The 27,911-nt window shown below is 37.0% G+C and overlaps 1 protein-coding gene across 6 annotated transcripts in view; it reads left to right on the top strand.

The window, feature by feature from the left end:
• Positions 1 to 27,911, top strand: part of Cad99c (cadherin 99C) — a 109,161-nt gene that overhangs the window by 67,971 nt on the left and 13,279 nt on the right. For 2 of the 6 annotated variants that reach the window (XM_083084807.1, XM_083084806.1), the window contains 5 exons: positions 8,583 to 8,658; positions 12,027 to 12,092; positions 14,049 to 14,227; positions 15,975 to 16,097; positions 19,109 to 19,372. In XM_083084807.1, the coding sequence (XP_082940933.1) occupies positions 8,583 to 8,658; positions 12,027 to 12,092; positions 14,049 to 14,227; positions 15,975 to 16,097; positions 19,109 to 19,372 (708 nt within the window). Of the gene's footprint in view, positions 1 to 8,582; positions 8,659 to 12,026; positions 12,093 to 14,048; positions 14,228 to 15,974; positions 16,098 to 19,108; positions 19,373 to 24,125; positions 24,363 to 24,441; positions 25,288 to 26,033; positions 26,423 to 27,911 lie in introns of those variants that run through there. The other 4 variants (XM_083084811.1, XM_083084809.1, XM_083084808.1 and 1 more) reach the window with 4 other exon arrangements.

Here is a 27,911-nt window from a genome sequence, read left to right as displayed (position 1 = left end):
AATTACACGGTTCTGGACCGGCGGGTTAAACAATTCAAGTGCGATTTCTTTTGAAATCTCTCTCTTCTCCTGTACTGTGCGCGATCTCACGTATAATTAGAAAATTTAAAAAATATTTTTTATATACATAATGTATTTTTTATATGTAATTACTCCAATAAAAAGTATATTCAATTTATTTTTGATTTATCGTTAGAAAGTCGCCAAATGAAACTAAAATTAATTGATGAGAGTTTGATATGCATCTTCAATTTTTTTTATAATCAAAAGAATGACATTTACATGTTATTTTCGATGCGGTACCAGTTTTAGTTTTCATCCCAATCAATCTCAGACATCTCGATTCTCCAAAGGCTCCCATAAGTCTCAATCCTATCTTTACTCTGGGCGCGCCCTTTACGCGATACTATTTGATTTTGAAGTTAGAATTGGCGGCTATCCGTTATTCGCGACCATCATTAATCACGCCCGAGCCATTCTCCCGATTCGCTTCAATCGCGAAGTGCGATCGCGATGAACGGAATTACGTTGCGGAAGACGTTGGCAAACGCGATAGCGCATCGAGCTAGAAAGCCTACGTTAAGTCCCCGCGATTATTGCGATCAGCCATGCAACGCGACTCGCGCGGCGTGCACGCCACGTGGAATTCCACGGCAGTGCCCACAACACGAAAACGTCGACGTCCGGTAAATCATATTCAGATTCAGTTGTTAAACTCGTCTAAGGCAACGGCGGGTCTCTTGGTGTGATGCGCCCGGTTCGTTGCCGCTGGCGGCTCTTCCACGGTAGACTGCCCAAGTCAGCTGTTATCATTAAAACCGAGACTTCCGCTTCGTGTTCCGGTCACTCGGTCACTAACAACTTTGTCGCCGTTCGCTTGACACGGCATGTGCAACCGAATCTTTTAATGCAACTTCGTTGTTCTCGAGGTGGATGGGTATGTGAGAACGTGGTACAGATATTTCATGTTTATTGCACTTCCTTTTAATTCTTTGATGTAAAATAAATTTTCATTTAATAATAATTGAAATATATAAGTGTCTTTTGCAGCGTTTGTTAAGAAAATCTTGGAAATACTTTTGGATAATCTTTATTTATATTAAAATTATGATAAAATTTATATGATGGAATATAAATACTTTAGAGTAAATATATTTACTTATTATCTTTTTTAGAAATTGTGCGAATGTGCAAAAGTTACTTTATTGTATTAAATATCACGTCGAAATTTCGTCGAGTTGCTAAACAAATGATGTATGATGAAAACTTTCGATTTTTTCATGTATGACTTCCGTATATATTATGCATAATTAGGATGAATGTATGATGCAGCCGATATTAATCGTCTACATCTATCTTTATTGCTACTATTATTAGCATCATTTTTTCGTGCAAAATGTAAATGAACTTTCCTCTCTGGAAGTATTGTTAATAACACTCCCTCTTCTCTCCGATCTTCCGGATAGATGATGAATACCGACAGAACGCAAAATTGCTTTCTCCTCATTTCATTGATAAATGATGTCGACAGACACTAATTGAGAGTGATCCGCATCTTTTGCTCTCTTCGCTAGTGGGAATATCATAAATCACTGGCGCTGATTTAATTATGATCCACGAAGCCACGCTGTAATTACAGAAAAGCTTTACAATGATCGTAGATCATCGATCGATATCTGCACCTGTTTCATCTTCGTATATAACGCTTCCCTGTTTTATGCCGTTGTCCATTGTATTAATTGCCTATCGCGCATAAAACATTTTATCCGTCCTTGATATAATGATTAATCTATTTTGTCCGACGTTAAATTAAAATCTATTTGCGACGGTTGAATAACAAATTGATCGACTACATATTTTTATTATATCGCGTTATTATATCGTAAAACAGAATTTGCCGGGATTAATAATATACTCGGGAGGGGAGGCCTGTTCTACAATTTTAATAAATTTGTTCTACTCTCCTCCCCCGAGTTTCCATTCAAGCGTACACATTCCTGTTTGATTCCACGGGATTACATCGCGAGTGAAAGGTAGATAATATTTTCTGGCATGACGATCGGATTTGTTAAGAAAGAGCGAGTGAGATGAAATGCGCGACGACGGCGACTCTATAAATTCTGTCTAATAGATTAGAATCGATTAATTGGAAAAAAATCGGCGGAAATATCGAGAGAACGAAGTCGAAAGCGATCGATAGCGCGAAAGCGAGATTTCGCTTTCGGATTCGCGCGAGTGTATCATCTCTCTATTTTCTCTTCCTCCTCTTTCATCCGTAAGTCCGTTTTTTTATACGCGCACGTACAGCACGCGAGGGTTCCTCGGGGCCTCGGACTGAGAAGCGGGATTTTATAAATTGTAGGCGGTGGCGCGTTGTGCGAATCTTATCCGCATCTCGATCGCGACAGCTGATTCCCCGGTTGGCGGCGGGACAGCTTTCAAAGCGCTCTCAAGCCGCATTCTAATGAACAATAAATAATCGGAGAGAGTCCGACTCTCTCTCTCTCTTCATATTGGCCGCTCATCCTCGCGATGTAGCCCGTATCGAGGAATCGATAGAACAATCGATGGATTCCATTGACATTTCGGAAGAAGCGAGATGTTTATTTGATGAAATGCGAGAGAGATCGGTGAGTTTATCTGAATTAAAAATTATGTTTTCAGCATCTCCAATATATCCATCTACATTAAATTATACGAGGATAAAGTTTTTTGTACATATATAAATCTTTATTATATCTAAATAAATGATGAATCGTGAATCCTCTCAGTGCAGCGTAGCATCTTCTTAATTAATTGCGCTTCGGCACGCATAAGTCGGCCATTATCTCATCACGGACGTAGGTGCCGGGTTCGGAAAAACGCAACGTACGACAATAAAGACAGGAATCTGCTCTCGCGCGCGCATACATGGGCGTTTGTGTCTTCAACGAGCGTAGTTTATTAACTTGACTATTCTTAATAGCGGAGCACAAAGAGATGCATCTCGGCGAGCAAGCACGCACAGCTTAGAAGGCACGACATTCGTGCGCAATAATCCACGTCGGGATATTAAGTATAGGCTCCGCCTGATTCTCTCCCCTTCTGCCAGAAGGACACCGTTTTAATTCAAAAATACCGTACCTCCCTCCCCCGCTCCTGGAACCGGCTTGCACGTTGCATTCTCGCGATTGTCGTTTTTTATAACCGGGGATTAACAATGAAGAACGTTTCGTTCGCGTATGAGAGCAAAAACAACACGTGCGTTTTCATTGTCGTCGTTTTCGTTTCCACGGAAGACACGTTGTTCCCATTTCTGTGAATCGAGAAACATAATAAACCGGTAGAATCTATTTTTACACGTACACTCTTGCACAGAAAAGTTGGTAAATGATATCGAATGCTATTTTATCCTAGCGCGTATAAAAATATAATTATCATTCGTGTAAAGCGTTCTAATAATTTATAAATATATTTTTAAACAATGTAAATTAAAATTTTTGAATCAGATATGAATATGATAAATAAATGTAATAAAATATAATAAATTTCTAATAATAATAATTAAAAAGAAATTTACTGAACAACTAATATTTTTATTCTATTATACAATTATATAATATTCTATTATACAAATTATCCAATTTCATTAAAAGACTATTGTATTTTTTTAAATTAACGAATAATTCGATTTCTATAATGAAAAATTATATTTTAAAATTATCTTTACAAAAGAAACGCATGAGAATAAAATTATATTTTAATTAACGAAATAAATTAACGAGAGACTTAACTTTTGTTTTTAACTTCATTAGCATACAAATGTCGGTTAGTTTTATTATTTCCTGCTCGTTCAGCTTTTTAATTCCTGCTCGAAGCAAATACATTCAAAACGGAAGAAGAGTAGCAGCTCGGAGGCTCGAAGGGCAGGTGCAACATTGCAACAAACTCACATACATATCCCGCATACACGGCTGGAGCGCGATACGTTAACCATTAGGATCTACACGTGTAGAGTCAGAGTGTGGTGAGCTATTTGTGTTGCAAAGCTTTGTGCAATTACTGTACCGGCGTTTAATTATTACCTCGTAAAGCGAACAACGCATCACACTTACACTGTAGCAAACACAATAATGTATAATCACCGATTGACCAATTTAGCTCTTAATCAGATATCGAATCAGTTTGTCAATCTGTTAGAAGATTATTCTCAGAATAGATCTTTTGATAAGGCTCACTGATTTTTACGAAATTGTAACTTACGATTTATGTATATTAATAATTATGAAACAATTCTATTTAATATATTTGAAATCCCCCCCATTAAATCTACAAATAAATTACTATTTATAATTTTGTTTTTTACTTATATTGTAATATATGCAAATCATTTATTATATAATAAATATTTTATTATTTAACAGAAACGAGAGACGATACAACATTTTGAAAATTGATCAATGATGAATCCTTATCAATTAGTTGTGGATCATTCACATTATTTAATTTAAGCGAAAGTAAAAGATATCACAATAATTAAATCGAATAAAATTATAGATAAATTCTATTCTTTATGATTATATTCCTTAAATATCTTGTCGTACATTTAACAATCTTGCGAACAAAAATACTAACTTTTTATTTTACTAGTGATCCAGAACTGGTACCCTATATATTTCCTACTATTTATACTGCTTTTATGTATGTACGGTGTCAAGTCACACGACACCTCAGAAACGACCACCGGTGTTTCACAACGTTCTACCGTGGGTACCGATTTACTTCCGACTTAGATAGAGCTGGACTAAGACACGACTATACTTTCGCGATTAATAAGGCAGATAGCGGAAAGTCGAGTAATTCAGCCGTTATGGAAATATGTGACGGGTGAGCGTCAGCGTAATTCTTGAACAGTATACTAACTTTGATAACATATTTCCGGGAACATTATTATTTTAAATTAATGTTACATATATATCTATTTAACGGCCGTTTTTCTACTCTACCTAGCAGCGAATCTAAGATTGTAAGGATAATAAATTAATTGCTCTCAAATTGATATAATTTTCAAAAACATAATGATTTATGTAATAAGTACTTAATTTACAGATTGTTAGATAAAGTTTGCGAATTAAAGTTAGCCGTACACTTTCGCAAGAGAAATAGAAGAATTCGGATTATATAACATCGAATATACAAACTTAAAGTAAGCTATAGATATTTCCCGATAACCCTCGCTTATGTCCATGATTTAAGTCTTCTGATTATCGTGCAAAAAGGAAACAGATAATGGTAGAAAGCATTAAATATTTACGCAATATTACGGTCATATCGTTGCGTTTAAAGGGATATTTTAATGGAAACCTCGTGTTTTAGCGATTATAATCAAGGAAGTCGGGACGATATCTTATAGAGTGCAAATCGTAATTAATGTGCAGCATAATCGAAATTAATGTCACGTCAGATACAGTTCGATCTTGATATTGAATCCGATACGCTCGAGATAGAAAAGTAAATGTTAGAACACAGAGAGCTAGGTACAAATAATATTCTTTTGTTCCGATGGCAACTTTCCTTCGGTTCTCGCGTGACCCGACTTACTTCAAGAGATCACGCTCTTTTAAACTTTATAACACGTATAAAGATTGTCGATATGTATCACATCCGGTTTCTCGAAAGGGGAAAACAACTATCTGTTCTATTTGTCTTTCTCTCTCTCTCACACATAATCCATTCTTTGTAAAGATATATTATTTTTAAATATTTTTCGCAGATAATTCTATCATATTGTTTGCGATTATCAACAATTACGATCGGAATTTATCAATGCTACAATAATTTACTTTAAACATATCCTCTGTGATTTAACGCGCCAATCAGTCTGCCGGGTAATTTTTAATCAAATAAAAAGCTATTTAGAGATAAATTCGAAAATTATGGCTTATGATTAATACATTGCTACGTCCCGGATTGCTTAATGTCTTCAACGTCAACGATAAATTAGAGAAAATGAATCGCGCTCTTGTCTCGTTTATCAATTCGTTACAGCTTCCGCGTCGCGACGTTAATTATGTAATTCGCAAGAATTATTACAGACCGGTGGAAAATGTCCATTTTAAGACAATCTATCGTTTTCATAAGTCTCCGTTAACGAAACGCTGTTAAACGACCGGCATGTACATAAGAAGAGACGCATCACCCGTAGACTAAGATGGAATTATCGAGCGGAGGGGGTTTCGTCATAAACCCCCTCGCTGTAAACCGCGAACTCGAACTCCTCTTCGCATGCGCTTATCCTGGTATGGTGAATGGAGCTGCTGCTCGTTACATCAATTACGGCGTCCTCTTTGAATCTCGAGACGGATGTTGCGCGCGATCTCGTCGTTCGTAACCGCATTTCGAAAGGAAACTTTGTAACCGCGAGAGAAAAAAGTTTGGTGAATACACTCGCCGCGATACCTATGTAGGAGATCGATGAATAGCGCACTCCTGTCTTGCCTTTCTCGCCGCTATACATTTAGGTAAGCGTTTCTAGAGATGATACAGACGTTCTTTCAAAGCCAGTGATTACTCGGGAATTTTAATTTGAATTTTTTTGGTAGTAGCGTTTTCGAGCGAAGCAGGTTTGATCTTCCTGAGAGCGATTAAATTCCCACGAACATATGTTCGACCGTAAATCGAGGTCTTGGATCTAATTAATATAAAACTAATATATTAAAATTTAATATAAATAATATAAAGTACATGTCGTTTGCTATCTTAAAGCATAAGATTCTTTGTTCTGATTAATCATTCAAACGCTTACTCGAGGTATTTTATTGATTAATCTAATAATCCAAGTACTTCAAGACGGAATTTCATTAATTTCTCAGAACGATCAAACTTGCTTCATTCGAAAACGCTATAAGAATCTAATTATCAGATTTCATTTTATTTTATTTTATAATCCTGTTCACGGTTTTGCTTATATCTGGTTTTTTTCTTTTTATGAAAGAATCTAAAATCTAGGATCAACGATAAGAGCCCGTATACGAATAGTCTAGCTTGAGATCAAAAATCACGCGAGTGCATGATTGTTGGGAGACTTTCGCACATGCGAGACAGTTGCACGAATGACGCTACAGGCGATAGTCTAATTTGAGCGCGAGGTGAGATCTCTAGCGAGACTCGCAAACACGCGAAGTCCTCGGCTATGCGGAACCATAGAGGCTCGTACAATTTTCTCTATCACGATTTTCGATTTTTGTCCATTAGAAATCGTAAACATATCGCGTTATCTAGTGTAAACGCGAAAGCGGGCTATCCTTTCTTATGCCATGTTACAAAATATATATACATATGTAACGATTGTCTCTCAATAGGAAATGTCCGTAAAATGCAGACTGTTATCAATAGTCAGCTGTAAGAGAACACTTTGAATAATTTATAACTAGATAAAAAGAGAGAGAGGAAATACAGTTTTTTTTCCTTAAAGACCGCGGTTGTTTGTTTTACACATTCGCAAATTTATATGCATAGACCGCTCATCTCTCTCGTAAGGGCGATTATACTTCACGCGCTGAGAGAACCGTCGCGCTCGCACGCGCGTGTTCAGGTGAGAAAAAATCACAGGCAGGATTTATACGATATCAAGCAAACGCAGGGCCGAGAGATGACGCGAAGCCGATAACATTGTTTTCCTTCGTTCGGCATTTTATTCGCGCTGACGCACAAGCTTATTATACGCACGGTACATCAACGGTGCATTAGCATAAGACCTCACAAAGCCGCCCGCGCTATCGATTCTGTCTCTTTTGTGAGATTCTCCCGACGTCTTTTCACGCGGGGGGAGATGCGCTCCTTTTGACCACATTTCGTACGGTTGCTAGCTAAGCTTCCTTTGTACTAATCGCTCCGAGAGAACTGAGATTTGTATAAATGTCACGTACCCAAAGGTTTTAGCGAATATATCTTATGATTCATCGAAGACGTAAAATATGCCAAAAACACATCATTTTATTTATTACGAAAAATATTATTAAATTAAATTTAAAAAAAATTAAAAAATTAAATTTAAATTAAATTAAAAAATTAAATTAAAAATTTTCTTCCATCTTGATTTCTTCAAATTCTAATTTAGAAATAACTGACGTTGAGAAAAGAAATTAATGCGAGAGGAAAGTTGAATCTTAATTAAATTTTTCAAGCAAAGTTAATAAAGTTAGCAAAATATGTACAAGTTAGCAAAGTATACGACGCTTTGTTTAAGGAACAATGAGATTATTCGTTGCTAAAATAAGGCGACTGTCTTACTAATGCGCGATGAATAAACGCGAACTCGTGATGGAAAGTACATCTTGTACTTTACGAGATTTCAGCAAAGTAGCTGCTACTTAAAAGCCGCCAAGGATCGCCGTGAATAATGGCGGTTAGGGGAGCGTGACTTATGAATATGATGATCTCTTTGGTGAATAGATCTCGCCAGATGCGACTGATTACATCCGAGTCCCTTCGCAGTCTTCCGTAATTTACGATCTGTCCGATTGTATGCGCATTTTAATTGAAATATTAATAATATTAAGGTTAATTAAGTATTAATTACATGACGTTCTTTTTTTTTGCAGGCAAAAACAATGACCCACTTGGTCTGGTGTTTGCTGTGCGTGATTTTACATCTTCGGGATGCTCACGCCAAAGTTGGTGAGTACATTACTCGATCATTAATTGTTCTGATTATTCTGATTCTGATATCAAAATCAATCTCTTAATGCAAAATTGTCTTTAAAATTTCTTCAGAGACGTGTCAACTTAAAGAGAAACGTTCCCTTTCAGTCAATATGATTGGAATAAAATGAATATGATTTGCTCGCGCGCGCCGTAAAAGTCATGGTTAAACCACGCGGTTTCCCACACGCGTAAATCTATCTCAGCTGATTGCCAATTACTTTCGTCACGGCCGATGGGTAAGCTGTGCGTTTTATTGTTGTCGCCGGACATAAGTGCGAAACGTTCGGGGATCGACGGCACGTGCGAGTCCTTCTCTAGTTCTTTTATTCAGAGCATGTTGCTCGCGAATATTATTCATGCTTGTTCCAATTTACCATCGTCAATGTAATTAAATTTCATTAATTACGTTTCCACATTTCGAGAATACTCGACGTATTATTCTCAAATTTATATTTTTCATATATATATCGTGAAAAATATAAATTATACAAATTGTTGTCCCTTCCTTTCTTTTTTTATCTTCATTTTACAACCGCAAAGCGAAAGAAAAATATTCTAAGTGCATCGACGTTTTATGGAGATTCACTTCACGAGGGATTGATAAGCTCGGTGTGTAAGCTGCGACCGATATAAGCTATATACGCGAGAGAATGGCTTTAGAATGGGTCGGGGATAAAACGTATATAATACATTCCGACGCCATAATTCGCGTGCCTATAGACGGGAGATATAGGTGCGGTTGTTTTAAGGCGATGGTTTAAACGGAGAAACGTGATTCACCGAAGGTGGTGTTTGACGCGCGTTGGTAACGTTAAAGGTGCACTTACCAATTAACGAGAGGATATTTCCTGTACTTTTCTATGCGAAAAAAATGTCTGTTTGAATAAATTTATTTTTTATAAATATTATATATATAATATTTATTATATATAATATTTATTATATATATTATTAATTTTAGTTAATGAGTTATATGCATGTATTATTTTATACGAGAGATGACACACAGCTTTGAAAGCTCTGAAAATCCAGATATTGCAAAACTTTTCCCAACTTTTACGTGCACCAAAATACAATCTTCTCATGATAATGGATTTGGATTTGTTGAAAACAAAGTTTCGTCGGGGAAGTCTGATTTTTAGTATCTGTTTCTGTGAAAGCTTGGATCGTACAGCCAGCTCTATAATGGGACATTGTTAGATTTCAGGATACTCTCATTTTAATTACGTATTGTACGTGACTTTTAAATAATTGTTACAAGAATTTGACAAAGTCGAACTCGCGAATATCAAACGCGCTGGAAAGCATATCATACGAGATCACAAATTGCTACTAAGCTGTTCTCATCGAGAACATAGATTAGCTGCTCGTAAAATCTTTGCATCTTCGTGAAACAACTCGCAAATACGATAAATATCGGTCGCGATCGACACGATAGACCGATCGTTCTCTGCAATATGCGCTTTCTAATACCGTGATCACTTTCTACGTGGGAAGAAATAATCGGGGTTTACCAGTAGTAGCCGGCTGTCTCGGGAGATTTACGCGAAGAACTTTATGAGGACAGATACTGGCTGGATGATGACGAATGCTCGCGTGGAAATTGCACGATTTCGCAATATGACGGATGGATATGCGGAAATCGCGTGAGTTGAGTGAAAAGGTCATGCGAACTGGATTACCCTAATTCTGGATTCTGAGTTAATTAATTCACTATCCGTTAATTGTAATTCATATAAAAAATGCATATGTAAATATGATTCAAATATATGTAAAGAAAGCTGCTAAGAATTTCTCTGTATGAATAAAATAAATAGAATAAATTTTTTGTTTATTTATTTTTTAACAAAAATTTAGTAAAAGAATTATATAATTCTAAAAAAAAATATTTAGACATAAAAATCTAATTTTCTTTCAGTTCTCTAATCTAAATAATTTAAATAATTATAAATCTTAAATATTGAGATCTTTGCGTATAAATATTTAAAACACCTCAAAATAAAAATTGAAAATTTTAAAGAAATGTGCCTTTCGCTCGAAACTTTTTCGTCTAATTGTCTGATAGTCGTGACAAGAATATTATTAAGTTGGGAAAAAATAGAAGACAAATTTATAAAACAGAGAACTATCACGTTACGCTGTAAATCATCTTGCAACGTAACGAGCCCATATAAGTAATGACAGTATATCGGTAATTAGGTTCTCCTATCCATTAGACTGCAAATTCGATTAATTCATCCGTCTGTCGGGATGCCGTGACAAAAATCGGCCATTGACCGGTCTCTTTCGTAACAGCTGGCATATATGTACGTCAAAATGTACCTCGAGCTTGCGATGCTATAATCTTCTTTCCTAATGCGAGCGTTTTGCACGTCACGTTTCGGTCCAAACGGACTTCTTGCATCTGTCTGAGAGAGCATAGGTGTGTTGATCGGCTTTAAGAATAAATCAAACACGAAAGTTTCGCGTCAGGGACACCGATTTCTATGGGATGTCATGAGCTGTAGATAACTGTCTGCGAATGTAGTCTTTAAGAGTCTTTCATAAATTCGAAGCGATGATTTGTAGAAAAATTTGGACTTTCGTGTTCTGAAGAGATAGTTTTTCTTTTTAAAAATTTATTAAATTACATCTTGGATATCGCGTTAAGATTTTATATATTAAGTAAAGCGTATTTGAAATTAAATAAGAAACAAAATAAGAAATATACCTCGCGGAAAATGATATTGCATTCTTTGCTGTAAAGATATAGCCGTCATAATTTACTTTATTAGCTAAGTGCCTTTTCTAGTTGATTGAACTATAAATTCTTTAAAGAGAGTTTGTCACTGTGAAAACATTTATGTATTAATAGCTTATATATTTCTTTTCAAGTAATTATAATCAATGGAGTAAATATCATTAGTGTCATTAGTATATTCAAGTCATTATTAAATTGTTGTATTTTAGTCTTATTTTTAGATCTATTTTATATATATTATAAAAGAGAGAGAAAAAGAAAAAGAGACAAAAACTATATATGATGAATCTTCTAAAGTTATCATAACGTAAATGTCACGCACATACTACAAAATCTTGATAATATTTATAGAGATTTTTTTTTAATGTTTTATGCATTATAATAAAAGAAAATGACAATTTTACAGTCATATTACAAAGAATATTAAAATATTATTTTTGTCATCTCTCTTCTATTCTCTCTCTAAAATTTGCTACTTATATAAAAATTATAGAGACTGACATTTTACAATTTAATTGAACTATTTGCCCATATACAAATATGGATAAATTGAAACTAAAAAATAACAGACTATAAAAAGTTTGTACGTTTTACATTTCAGGTTTATGCGAGGTGGAATCAGGACAATCGAACATCATACTTGACATCGAGGAGAGCAGAGGAAATGGTAGATACAAGATATATATATATATATATATATATATATATATATATATATATATATATATTTAAATTTATATATCATATTTTCTTAAACTATTACATACATATGTTTTTGTTTCTTTATATTTGTAATCTATTAAAATTTGCATGTTTCCCCCAGAAATCGAAATCGTCAAAAAAATGACATGTATAATTATTAAAATTGCAAATGTAAAACTAGAGTTGAAGGTATATTTTTCGGTAGCAGATTCGCCATATTTTTTGCATTTTGTTATTACTTGTTTAACATTTTTAACTTTACATCATTATACTTTCATTCAGTATTCGTTCATATGGTAACTTTTATTCCGAAAAATAATAAATTATTTTACATGTTATACGCGTAACATATTAAATAATAATATTATTATTATATTATATAATAATAATAATTATTATTATATTATTATTGTTATCCGGATAATAATAATTATAAAATAATTTAAAAATTAGAGAAATAAAGATGAATTAAATTTAAAATCTCCCGTCTCTCGAATTTTTACATTTTTATATCAGTAATGTTTTATCGCGGGAGAAGTTTGCTGTTTTCTAAACAGGATCCATTATATTCAACTGTTATATTTTTTCGCACTGCGAATTGTTTTCGCTCACCCCATATTATCCTGGTTTATTCCACGTCGCGTTCAGCTGTATCGATCGCGACTGTTCATATAAAGCTTCACATTCACAAGTAAATCGCTTCCCGAACTAGCGAACCCAATTTCAAGATTATATCGCATGTCACAATTCTGGGATATCATTATGCGGAATTTATGCGGGCGTTATTGACTGATGATTATCAAAATCGAGTCAGTCACGCTGTTGGCGTGTCGACCCTCTATATCCCCGCGAGAGAAATCATGTACGCCGAAGATCTGAACAACTACTATCTCTTGCTCGTCCTTAACGTATACCGTACATATACGACATACATAATGCATGAAGTCTTTGTTGGCGGACGTTTCTCAAAGAGATCCAATTTTGATGGGGAAATGACTTTGTTATTGTAAATAGATGATAATAAATTCATTCCACATATTACATGTAACGTATTAAATCTTAGAATAATTGCTATTCCGGAAAATATAGAAAGAATAAGGATGAATTAAATTGAAAATCTTTCGCTTTTCAGATTTACATTCTCATATCACTTAAATTGTTGCTTTTTAAAAACATTAACACTTGTTTTGAATAGGTAAATCTAAAAAATAACAAATTAAGCTAAAATAAACACAAATTTAATTTAGTCTGAATTTAATAGCATCAGAATGTTGAATTCGTTTTAAGGGATGAGAGAGAGACATCTGATAGTGTAATAGAAAATTTAATTTGTTCGGTCATACGAAAGTAATTACAACGACGAGAAAAATTAGAGAAAGGGAACATTAGAGTAGTGGAATAGTCACAGTACGTTTGTAATTAAACCGTTGGCTTTCGCTAATGAGATATTGCCTGAGATTGATATCAGCCCACCTAAGAGAGTTCATTATACGGAGCAAAGACGGATTAATCCTTGCATGAGAAAGCCATGTTATACAAGCAATAAAAGATTTTCTCGAAATGGTTAGTCATACAATTAATTAATGGCCTTTGATAATTTCTCTTGTGTGTGTGTGTGTGTGTGTGTGTGTGTATGTATATTTCGATAAAACGGATTTCAATGAACATAATTAATATCCATTAAAAGCTTTAACTTTCGCTTTTTTAAATAATCTTCTTTTATTAGTAATTGCCATTTTATGCTATCATAACATTTTATTGCTTATGTGGTTTAAAATAAATAGCAAATATGCTCAAGTTGGGAAACTCATTTTATGTATTTTGCGGTTTACTAAGAATTCTATTTGCACGTCTCTCATTCTAGATATAAGATAAATTGATGTTCACCACGTAATCGTCTTCGCCGTCTTTTCTTTTTCAGCGATCGATCAGAGAACTATACCGGAAGAATTACCGGTATCCGGTGACCCTTATAACGAGACCATGCTAGAGCTTATCTTCCCAGGAAGACCGCCTCTTTTTAAATTAAATGGTAAAAAACTGCAGCTTCTCGAATCGTTGGACAGAGATGACGAAAATTTGTCGCACGTGGTTTTTCAGGTAAGAAACTTTCTTTTGTAGGGGATTACTCGCCGGCGATTTAATTAATTTGTAGAAAAGTTTTGCTAATAAATTAACGTTGTAGTTTCGCAAGATTTATAAGAGTAAACTAAATAGTATGAAAGTAAAACGAGTCTAAATTTCCGTTATAAGTACTTGATAGAAATATTCTCGGCGTATTTTTTGTGTCAACGCGAACGCTCGTATATTTTCTAAGATTCATCCTTCGAAGATTGAGATCACTCTAGACTTGATGCGTTTCTCCGCACTTGTATTCGTACATTATGCGGCTTGAATAATCTATGGATGCGTCATATGCGTTATAAAGCGACGACGTTTATCACGATGCTAATCATGTATTGCTTTCGCCGTGAGAAATTGCTTTCGAGCTCACACGTAAGGAATTGGAAGAGCATCGTCGTATATAAGACGTATGTCGCTCAAGTGATGGTTTGCGGCACGCGTGACTATGCGGCTGTCAATCCGCGCGCACGTGTTCTTCCCTACTCGTCCGCTTGAGAAAGTTTACTGAGCTCTATGAGATACAATTTAACCTCTTTTTGCGATAAAATCGTTGCGGAAATTATCATGAGACAAATTGCTACGTTGAAAATTACTGATGGGATCTGGATCATCGATGATCAGCACGCGTCGTCAAGAGAAGAATCATTTTTGCTCGATTATTATACTTTGCTTAACTCGTTAGAAGTTTTTATTTCTTTATATTCTTTACATTGCTTTTTGCGTCTGCTTGGAATTTTTATATCACATTCTTGATTTCATTGATTCTTAATTTCCTTATCTTCATTGTTGTAAATAAGACATTTCATAATTGTCTTACGTGAAGAAACAAACAAAAAAAATATTCTGATTATTTCTAATTGTAAATCACTTTTTGAAGGTATTTGTTTCGAAGATGTTTGATTAGTTTATATTCTTTATATAAAATTATATGAAATTAATATAGTAATTGTTGCGTTCACGATTCGAAGACATCATTTCTTCGATGATTCGTCCGGTATTTGCTAAAGTACATGTATATGTATAACATACCTTATGACACTATTGTGTGAGGAATGTGAAAGGTCTGGAGTACCGCATCGAGCATTTCAAGAGCTCGTACTGATCGAACGAGTGGATAAGATTTAATAAGATCGAGAAACGCAAATAGAAATAGTAAATTTGAGATAGAAATGCGGAGAGCCATCGATCAATTCCGAGAAAACCTATAAGAAGAGGGGACGAAAGAGATTATAATTTAGTTCAGAATAAATTAATTCGATGACCAATATTAATTAATTATTGCGTTGCGCGAACGAGAGATATTGGGAAAGCGTGCAATCGATATAACAAAATTATCACACTCTCGTAAATATTTTAGTAATACTCTCGTACGCTTGCATTTTATCTTTTTCAATAAAATTTATCGGCGTTAAAAAGTAAAAATTATCTCTACTAGTTTGATTTATATGTAAATACGATTGATATAGTCACTGACTTTATCTCTATTTTATCAAAGCAATACCAGTGCATTAATAATATTTATTATTAATTTATTACTATTGATTTATATGCAGATATGATTGATATAGTAATACACTGATTTTTATTTTTATTTGATCAAAGCAAAGTTTTTATTAATATATTCATTACTAATTTCTTCTCTTAATGAATATTAAACATTAAGCGTTAAAATGTATAAATTTTTATATGTGCTCTTCTATATGAATGCTTGTTTGTTTTTCAGCTGAGCTGCACGGTGAAGTCGACCAACAAGAAACGAACGATTCCAGTGATTGTGAGAGTGTCCGACATCAACGATAATGCGCCGAAATTCATTAACACCCCATATGAAACCACTGTGCCAGAAGTAAGCATCCCTTGTTGCAAAAGAATTCTAATTTTTACTTCCTTATACAGGGTGTCCCATGACTGAAGGTCCATACTTTAAGAGCGTGTTGCTGATGCCATTTAGAGTAAAAAAAGTCTAATAAACATATGTTCGCAAATACTTCCTAACAGAAATACAAGCGTTGAAAGTTAATATGAATATGTGAAACATTTTCTATTAGTCTGTTATTGTTTACATTTTTATCAGCCTGGTATTGTTTACATTTTCAATCTCACAATAGGGATGAACTTATTAACAGAATTATGGATGCGGTAACACAAATCAGAAAGTCTCCTGGACTGGTGGAGCAAGCTGTTAGATTACTTTTATGCAGGGCAAGACTTTGTATTGAATCTGCAGGATGTCATTTTGAACAGAATTTGTAAATGAACAAATTAAATTAAATGTCTTTCTTTTCTTTTCTAAATGTCTTTCTTTTTTTAAATATTCAACTTTCAATACTTGTATTTCTGTTAGGAAGCATTTGCGGACATATATTTATTAGACTTTTTTTACTCTAAATGGCATCAGCAACACGCCCTTAAAGTATGGACCTTCAGTCATGGGACACCCTGTATATAATTGAATATTGTAATTACGCAGAATGCTCTGTGTGTGAGATATTGCTGGAACATCTTCCGAATCGCGTAAATAGTTTCAATCAACATTCCTTCTTGCTTAGTATCTATAATATCGTAACGGACGAGGACGCGGACGGCGGAAAATGCGTTTTGTATTAACAGAGTAATTGAATGTCGAGCGTGAAAATACGAGGATAATGAATTAATTCACGGTATAAACGTCACGCAGGCATAAATTTATTTTCATAATGAGTCGCGGTACACGTTGATATACATGCGCGGCTGAAAATGGATACTTATAATAATGAATGTTATAATTATGCGTCTAAATATGACGAATGTAAATTAAGAGGAGAACTGGAGAGTTAACGCGGCGAAAGTTTGATGATTATATTCCACCTAAATTAAACGATGTAATAGGAATAGAACAAAATGTTACATTTAGAAAATTATCGTGCAGAAATAACAATCGTATTCTCCGAATGTTGCGTCACATAATCGTAGCTTTCTTTAAATCGGACGTCTTTCACGCGTGACGGAGTTTTCACAGAAATTAAAAGTATGTCGAATGCGGAAGTTTTATTATTCACAAGCTCTATCGTCGAGTCGTGCTCGAAGAAAGTAGATTCGTCACGTCGCTAAATTGGCGAGAACTATATTCTGAACATTATAGCGAGCGCGGGAACATCGGTCGTCGATCGGGGCCACGCATACCGCGAATTCTTCCGTCTTTTACATCTATGAACCGTTACGTCTGGAATGCAATGCATTAGTACCGGACAGTTTGCTTGAGAGTTTTGCGCACTCGAATAGATATAAAAGAATAATAATGAAATGGATGCCAAAAAATATATTAACATAAGTTTTCTAAAAATTAAAATCTTCGCACGATTTCGATTCGTTCTCTTTTTCTTATTCGGTAGAATAAAGTTCAGTTGCTAATCGCCGTTATAGAGCTCGAGAGTCGTGCCACGATAATTCCAAGCTCAGCGAGAAAGGAAACGATTCCGTGAAGGTAATCCCGGCTGGTTTGAGATTATCGCCTAATTAATGGCGCCTTGGCGTCCGTTCTTAGAGTGGAAACTGCAGGCGAAATACATGCGGGTCTCAGAGCTCCGAGTGCGCAACCTTTGCTCCACCTGCCGTGCATAATTGCGGGAGTTCCGCGGGAGATGGAAATCGCGAAATCGTCGTCGGCTCGCCCTTGATGTCCGCTTGAGCTAATTAATCCACAATGAGCGACCGGTTTCGTCGCGACGACCGCGGTGGATACGCGAGAACAAGCGGAACTCATCGCGACGATAATCGCTCCCCGGAGCTGATTGCAAAGCGCCGGAAGCAAGACAATCCCGCCCCTCTTTGCGTTTTTATCTTCCCTCGTCGCACCATCAAAAAACTCATGGAAGTTAGCTGCATTAAGTAAATGAGAGACGGCGGCTTCCTCGCCATTATGGTTATGGCTAATGACCAGAAATATTCCACTTGAAGTGTTTCCATGCGAATATGGTTATAGCTTCCATGCGAATATGGTTATAGCTTATCTTTAATTTTGAGAAATATACCAATTATCTATTTCTATCTCTCAAGAAAGAGGGAGAGAGAAAGCATGTTATTTATTTATTTATTTATTACTCATAAAAATTCAGCTCTGTATTATATTCACTGCGGATAAAGCGAAAAGATGAACATCTTTCGAAGGTGTATGTTATTTGCATCGAGATAAAGCTAGCTTTATCGCAATATTTGTTGCTAGTACAGGATTCGCTTTTTCGCGTGTAATCATATAATTTCTACTTTACTACGGAGCTACTTTGAAAAGGCAGACGGTACACGGATTGGACGCACTATTTCGAAGCGATAGTCTTGATCCCGTTAGATAAGCGAAGGTGCACGCGAATATCGCTCGCATCGAGTCGGCTCCGACTCGAGAAGCGAGTCGCGCCGCACGGTAGTTGTCGACTTATCTCCGCGGATTAATCGGAAACGGCTTTCGCTGGCGCAAAATACTGCTGAATTATTTTCGCGTAATCCCCAACGAGGTCTCGCCCCGTACCCCATAGATCCTTTCTCGCACGCACATCGCGGACAACCTACTCGGCCTGTTCCCGGTCGAATTATTAATCCTGACGGCGTATATACCACTACCACCTTGATGTCTGACCCCGACCCCGGTCTTCAATTAACCAACATCCCCCTGAAATCGCGTAAAGCGAGCCGCATAAATTTAATCCCGCTCGATTCCGCGAGAACCGCGACGGAATATATCGTTCCGTGATTTCTCATCGCAGCTGGAAGCTCGAAGGAAAGCCACGATTTCTTTATCCTTGCCAGATGCGCTTCTCTCCTTGAGACGGAGAGATGGATGAGTTATGTATTATATCGAAAATAATTCTCCTCTCTTTCTCTCAGCTCACTCCGGTCGGTTCGACGATCTTCAAGAACGTCGACGCGTTCGACGCCGATGCCGGTGTCAACGGCATCGTCGAATACTCGATCGCACCGGGCGATGGTAGCAGGATCGGCAGCAACGAAGGCGTCGGACGCAACAGGATCACCACCGCCGACGGATACGGTTATTTTAGTATCAACCTACCGCACCAGGGACAGGTCACGGTCAATCGAACGCTCGACTACGAGAGGACCCAGCGTTATCTCGTCACCATCCTGGCCTCGGTGAGTTTCGATCTTGTGTTAATCAAGTTAATTGATCGCAGCTCTCCGGAATTGCGAATGAAAGTTGAGATAGATCAAGATATTGATAGTGATGTAGGCGCTGAGATAATGACGTACCACCTACGCTCGCAAGGCTTGGTTAATGTAATGATCCTAACGGGGTTCTAAAGAAGAAACATAATCGATAGTCTCCTTAAATAAGAACGTTGTTCTAACGTAGAGTAAAAAAATAATATCGGAGACTATCTTTGAACATTGATATTTGCATAATATAAGACATTTATTAAAGAGAAAAGTAATTAATAATAAATATCTTGTTTCTCTATGAAAAATAATTTTTTCAAAATTTATCATCCAGAAACTTTTCCAATTTCTTAATTCAATCTCTTACTCAACGTCAGTCGATTCTTGCTTATCTTGCTTTAACTCTTGGCTATCTTCCCGTTATGTATATCATTGTAATATTGTGCATATGTTATCTGTCAAGTATATGATAATCGAACATATAGTTAGCGTCGGTCAACGATACGTTGCATTACACGACATCGAACTGAAAACCCGCGCGACGACCGTAGAAAATTCTTCCATGAATAACGAGGAACTCACTAACGGTAATCATTTAACGGCGTATACTGAGAAAATTACCGTGTTTTGTATTTTAATATAAATAAGATTTATATCGAAAAACCTACGAGAGTAAGATGATAATTTTCTATTAAGAATAATAAAAGTATGATAGACAAATATCTTAATATTTTATCGCGATATATAATTCATTTCGGAAATAAAATTACATCTCAATCTTTACTAAAAGTTTATTGATTTTGCGAGGAACAAAATCCTCTAACACTTGTCAAGTATCAATAAATTTTTTAATGAAGATAAATCAATTGGAGATATTAATTAAAACGCTTCCACAAACAAAACAAATAGATATATTCCACGTCATCAACGTATTCATGTTACGTAACTTTCGCTTACACCTGTTGCGAAAATGTCTCGACGTCGAGCGCATAATGTCGCAAACACATAATAAACATATTATGTAACATCGATCTGGAGCATTCTTAGCGCAGTTGACGAGCCTCTTGAAACATCGATTTTATTATTTTTAGACCGTCTTATTAGCGATTATAATGTGCGTGTGTCGGCATAAAATAATCAGTTATAAACGCGCATGTCTCTCTTTAATTTAACGCCATAAGGAGAATCGGCAGGAGGATGTAGAATAGCCAATGGTCAGGTGCGTGGGCTGAGGGATGAGGGACCGATCGGTGAGTCACAACAAGCAGTCGACGAACAAGTTGTCGGAAAACCATATTCGCATTAGCATATCGCACCTCTTGACGCTTGTTCTCGTCCTTTCGAGTGTTATTAGTATAAGCCTCGAGGGTCCGCTCGTTTCAAAACGTGTTCGGGACTTGTATTTCGCGACATTTCTTTACACGATAATTCTTTTTAATCTCTTGCGGTCTCTTCGAGCTCGTTTCAAGGTACAGAAAAGGATGTCAGATGATCATGTATTATTTCATCAACCTATAGTTCCTTTTTGAGAATTTGCTCATAAAGCAAATTATACTGCTTAATTTCTTATTTGATTTTTTAAAAATAATAGTGTTAAAGAATAAAATTCACCTGGAATTCAAATCCTTCTTAGACAATTTATAATTTATATTTACGATAAAAATCTATTTGTAATTTTATATGTGATATAATACAGAAAATATTAAAAATTGAAGTGTATAAATAAAATATATATTAAGATGTATATATATTGATGTTGCATATAAAATTATAAGTAGGATTCTTAAACTTCATTGCGAATTATAGATTATCTAAAATGGCTTCAACCGAGGAGAATTTATAGCAAGAAAACTTATAAAACGGACCTTTAGTAAAGATTTATTTTATTAATGCTTGCGGTACCTGGAGCGCGATATAATTCAGCCTCTGTCTATTCTCGTGAGAAACAGGGTCGATGAGTTGAAATGTGTACAATGTAAACATATCCCGTTATAGCAATTATTTCCAAATTCGCTCATTTATATTATCCGCATAAAGGGATACCTCAGGATAATTCACACGCGAACATATCGCAGTAATTCCGAGATATTCGCGCGTGCATAATTATATGCGCAGGCATCGTGCACGCTTCGTTACATGCGCACGATCCTCGTACGAAACCTTCGCGTCCTGCGTGTTTTGTCGCAGATTAGAAACTGATATACGTACAAGCTCGCAGACGTGCATTCGCTAAACGGTATTACAACCCGACGGCACCACGCTGGTCAGGTAGATGCGTGTTCGTCCTTTTTCACGTCTAATGATTTTAATGATATTAATCGATTCTATGGTCTCGCACAAGTTGCACAAACAGCGTATGGACAAGTCGTTAATTATGGTTACGCATCCAGCTTAGATAATCTACGTAATTCTAATCTAAGTAATTAATTACTTTTACGTATCAATCGCGCGTGTCTACAGGTATGTGTGGTATTTTAAAAATATAAAGACGCACGAATATCACGAATAGTCGAGAGAAAAATATAGGAATTTTGAAACTACTTTAAATTACTCCAATTTTCTGTCTAGATATTTTATTAATTTGATTCAGTTAAGAAAAGTACTGAGAAAGTTAACAGCTTTTAAATAACAAGCAATTAAAAGTTCAGGCACTTTTGTAAATTAAGAGAAATGAGGGTAATAAAAATTGTATTCTGTGTTTAATGAAATTTCAGAGGAATTGTCCAAGTTAGTTAAGAAGTTCAAATAAGATAAGTACAATAAATATGTACACTATATATCTTATGCAATAGTTGTTCAATGGATATATATTAGATTCAATGACAGATAATAAAAATAATCGAGACAATCGCTGGATTAAGAGCGAAAAGTTTTCGCGCAATCTCTCGGCGCAAACTCAGCGAAATAACGAAAGGATCGGTGTGTAACGGTAATATCGGTACGGAATAACATTTGGTACGCGGTACGGTAACGTATCGTTCGCGGTACCGTAAGGCATTAACCGTTCGGCACATTCGCCCGCCGATTGTCCAAGTCTTATAGCTTGTAACTATTTGCATATCGCTAAACTCGACATTGTTCGATTCGTGCAGGTAGTTGCACAGTGAGCCCGCTATAGGCGGATTAGAACTCGTAAATTGCGGTTTTCATGTCTGAGACACGCGGTGGTCGACATCGCGACACTTATCGCCCGTGTAATTTGAACTTTCTGATAAAATGACTCAATAAAAATATTGCTACATGGCCTGGCTCATTTATCAAATTAACGCATCAATTTAATAATTATTATACGATAAACATAAAAGATAAATCCAGCAATTATATTTGCCTGAAAAATCATATCATTATTTGATTATGATAGAAAAATCCTAAAAAGAGAGCGATTCTAATTATAAATGACAAATTTTAATTAGGAGCGAAGGAATTAAAGGGAAAATTTTAGAGGGAGAGAAATAAAAGTGGCATTTTGATGAATATAATTAGGAGCAGTAAATACACATACCTACACACACAGACGACGTAGATGTTAATGGTCCTGTAATCTCATTTTATGCAAGTGAAAGCGAGATGCTTATTAGCGAATACCGCATATTCATTAAAAGCCCACGCTATCATGCGGTGATTGTTCGATCGCCGTGACGAATCGTCATAGAGCGTAATCGGTATCGTGCAATGCAACGTAATGTGCTACCTACGTTGCAACGCGGTCTCTCTCGGTATGATAATATAATCGGGAAGCAATATAAAATGTCAATCCGCACCGCGCACCCCGCGCACCCGTAGCCGAGAACAATACTTAATAATTGTTCAATAAGCATTGCCTATATTTACTCTTATGACGGCACTTATGCCGTCGCGATTGTCACGTTCGATGGTCATGCACGTTCGCATTTTAGAATTACTCTCTACACGAGCAGTTATATTTGCATATGAACAAGGCACTGCGAAATCAAATCGACAAGTTGCCTCTGATATAGGATCATCACATCACAATGGTAAAATTTCGCCGTCAAATACTAACGCATTAGCGTACATTTTATTATTTACTTGTAGAGAAGAAGCATTGTTAATATATAGAATAGTTCATGAGAGTTACATGAAAGTTTTATTAAATGATAATGATTACGGCTATAACCTCAAGCGCATTGAACTTTATAATTAAAATTTTTTCGCGAAGCTTTTTTTTACATCGCGACTCATAGTCATTAATATTCTTTAATATAGCATTTTTTAATTTTTTAATATTCATTAAAACACGGCGAAAATTATTATTTAGAGTAGAATGTTAATTAATTCGATTAATTCGATATCTAAAGATATTATCTGCAATGTTGATTATTAAAAAAGAGATAACATTCTTAAATAAATTAAATATATTTACATATATATATTAATAAAAAATATCGGCGGTTTTTTGCGAAAATTAGAATTTGAAGTTTTATAAATATCACTGAAAAATAATATGGGCTTTTCCTCGCGCCGTTCAACGCGTTATAATGTCCTCGATTGTGTCCTCGTTCATCTTATCTACGAGAATGGCACAGTTTCGCGCAAACGTCGTCGGTCGTGGGCCCGGCTAACAAAGGAAATTACCCAGGTGCCGCCAGGTAGATATCCGCGGCTCGGAGGACTACGCAAGGTGGGCAGCGGACGAGACTTATATGCAGCGATGCATGCCGCACGCGAGCTACGATGTACGTGAGGTAGGAGAATCGCGGCATTAGTCACCGTTCGGCTTGCGACGCGTGTAACCCAAGCACGGAATTTCGATTTTCCCGTGAGCAGAGTGCCGACGTGGCCAATTCCGCGTGTAACGCGCGCGGCGAATCCTTCCGTCGCGGGTGATCGCGAGATGGAATACGGCACGATTGCGCCGACCGATCGGCCACGAAGATAGCGCGAGTGTCAATGGTGTATCGGATGCGAAGATTTCAATCATCGTGTCAGTGCGAAAATATAGTCGATCGTAAATATCGTCCGCCGAGAAAAATATGAATCAGCGGAATCAACGTGCGTGGTTTTCGCTCGTATCGCGACACTACGAGCCTCCGAGCGTTACGTCATACCGCGAACAAATTTTTCTCCTCACGGAGCATAATTCGCGTAATCGTAATTAATGTCGGAAATAAATCGTAGAATGTACACTTAATTAAAATAAAATGTACAATACAAGCGAGGCAACAGCGCTGCGGTCGATTATTACGCCATCAAGAGGCTTCTTTAATGGCGCTCTATGAACGCGTTGAAAGAATAGAACGTTTTCTCGCACAGTAACACGTAACTGTGGCACTGTACGCACAATAACGGTTCACTCGTGCGCGAATTCTTTCATCCACGTCGGGAGATTAATGACGAGCGTTAGGAAGAGAAATACGCGGACATTTGTCAAGCAAACGGTTAAAACGCGGCCGCAAGGCGCTTCCTCGGAGTGCGTTGGCATCGGCGTGGGTGGAAGAGTCCTCGGCAAATCCGGGACGAGTGTAAAACGGAGTATAGAGAACGCAACATCAATATTTCAATTTCACCGTTGGGATATTTATACTTTATCGCAAGAAGGATTCTCTTAGCTTATTTGGAAAATCTGATGAAAATAAACGTTGAGGAAAATTGAAGATTAATAACAGCGAAATAAAAGTCTATTGCGCTTTTCGAATGAACGTAATAAATGACAGTCTGCAAAGGAAGCGACCTGGAACTTCCGGAACTTCTCGCAATCCTTCGCGGTGGAAAGCGCGCGTCGCGAAACGTTGATTATAGATCACTCTTGCTTCCGCAGCAACGCGGATATCAGTGTGAGTCGGTCGCAATAGGACATCGAGACTGAAGATTCCCCGTAAAATTTTACGCAGGAAAAGTTCCGTGTCCCGCGGGGCGGGAAAGAGCGATCCGACGTATGTAGATCGTGCTCAAGAGAAAACCGCCGGGGGTGACGATTTCGTGGCCGATCCGCACGCATGATCGATCCGCGCGCGTAGGCGGATAAGACGGCGATTTGCCGATGAGCGCGAAAATGATCCCCCGATGCAATATTCCGCGCCATTGCTTAGGATTCCGATACCGATGCAAATAATCTGCCGTTACGTAAAAGACCTCCTCACCGACCGATTCGCGCGATGACGCATATGTTGCCTCGTCGAAATACATATAACTTGATCGCGCGCGCCGATCAAGCCGATCGTTTATACGAAACGTCGGATTTACACTCCTCTCCTTGCTTTCATCGCGCGAGAATAGCATTGTGCTGATCGACGTTTGTAAATCTTTCGTTATTTGTAAAGAGCTTTCGGTAATAAAAGACGCGCTAAAAGAACATGCAGATGAATGGAAAACATGCAATGTTAGATGGGAATGTTGGCGAGACATTTTTCTATCGATGTAAAGATTATTATCTTAAAGAAAAATTGTCGCGAATATAAAATTTATGTATGAAAAATTCTCACGACGTTTTAAATTTATAATGTCTAGATTATTTGTATTTTTATATACATAAAATATTTCATACATCAGTAATGCATCGTTGGAAATATTTAATCGCCAACCTTTCGGTTTCTCGATGGGCGCTTAATATAATTCAAGCGGTCTAAGGGAGTTGAAGAGGTATGTCGTTCGCGCCGATTAAAGAGCATGATTTATATAGGTCCCCGTTCGTAACTTAACGGCTCGCATTAAAAGGACTCGTGCGCAATTCGACGATCGACGCAGGAATTGCACGTGGGACGACAAATTGGGACACGCCTTACCGCACTTTATTACACGCTAATCCTTGGAATTTCACGAGGTATCTCGCCGAATAGGTCTCTACAACTGTCGGACGATTTTAATCGATTAATTCTCGACAACGGCGATGTGTTCCTCTAAATGAGGATGCGAGAACATGGCTCGGATTCGAGACGCACCATCGATGGAACGTGATTCATCGTAAGCCCGACAATGGAGCTCCTCGGTCCGATAAAAGCGTTTTTGGCTGTCGCTTTAATACGCGTCAGTCCGAGTGTCGGCGACGACAATGTCGGCGATTTGTCAACGGTGAGTGAATCGTTTGGACAGTCGAGAGTCAACTTCTCTTCACGATTCGAAGTTTCTCTATTTTATTTTTATCACGCGTTCGGATCTTTGAATGGTAGCGCGACAACTTAACCGAGGACACGTCTCTCGATTAATATTTTATTAATGTTTGATTACATTAATATTTTATTAATGTTTGATTACATTAATATTTTATTAATGTTTGATTTATGATTTGATTGTATTTTCGGGATTTTATTCAGTATCTCTCTGATCGTAGGCGGAAGCGATTCCGTCTAAGATAAATTGAGAACGAATATTTTAATCTTTCCGGCGCAAGGACCTCGTTGAATATTTTCCTTAGGCTAGCCTGGAACGAGCAACTATTTTTTAGGAAAGGTCTTTTGCGAGGATTTCGCATCTATAAGGGCTTCACGCTAGGGTACAATAGACGGTTTCCATCCTGGGACCTCGTTAATTTTAGAGCCGCCTGCGGTCATAGCTTCTTGTAAGCGATCAGTTAACCGTCACTTTAAGTGACTCCTTCTCGGAATCGATTCTATTAAGTTATTACACCGTTATTTCGATTCTGCTGTATCATTATATAAGCTCGCAATGTTATTTTAGTTCAATTATTCTGGCGAGAGAAAATAGATAATATCAAATCGCGATATTTGCAATTAAAGTTTGATTTGATAATTCTACTTTGAAAAATTAAAATGATTCTTTTTGTTTATTGATCTCATCTCTCGTAGCAAATTATTTAACTTGAGAATGCACAACATTTTCTGGCTATCGTCGTCTTTCTGCTACAATTTAATTCGAAGCAACAGCTGTAGTCGATACACGGGACATTATCCGGGGTCGCACAGACTGGATCTTCATCCCACTTGTAATAGACTTCGAGACGAATGTGCGGCGGAGCATTATCCGTGCTTCGAAACGCATATCTATCGTACAGATACAGCCGCTGCTCGTCATCGCTGTCGCTGCAATTTTGCGCATGTTCGAAATTGCGCAACCGATCATAGATGAACGCGCAATTTCGCGTCATCGTCGGAAGAAAAAATTGCGATTGCATCTGGAGGCTGCGCCGCGTCTCGGCAACACGATGTCATTAAATGATCCCTGACAGTGAGTGACCGTAAGCGAGACGAAATGAAAAAAAGGCAAATGGATGCACCAACGCCCATTATTACGTATTGGCATACGGGATGCGGCCATGGCCGTGCGCGCACCATGGTCAAGGGTAATAGTTATTTCTCGCTCAATTCTTTCTCTTTCTTTCTCTCTCTCATTGGCTTCCCCAGCTACGAGATATAAAGTGGGTATAGTCTCCCATAATCGCGGCGAATCTCCCCGAGTCGAGGACGCGATCGATTTCTCTCCCTCTCGGTTTAAGCCGCCGCTCCCCAGTTACAATCCCATGCTGCAGCAGGTGTGGCTCATTTGAATATTATGTGGAACAAATGACCGACTTCTGCTCTCACATGTTGCTCCGAGGGATAAC

The sequence above is a fragment of the Camponotus vicinus genome, unplaced genomic scaffold, assembly GCF_025532165.1.
Source record: "Camponotus vicinus isolate PSW18456_S1 unplaced genomic scaffold, iyCamVici1.0 SCAF_12, whole genome shotgun sequence".
In the NCBI taxonomy this organism is placed as follows: Eukaryota; Metazoa; Arthropoda; class Insecta; order Hymenoptera; family Formicidae; genus Camponotus; species Camponotus vicinus.
The sequence above is the reverse complement of the archived record's forward strand: the minus strand, read 5'-3'. Positions and strand labels throughout refer to the sequence as shown.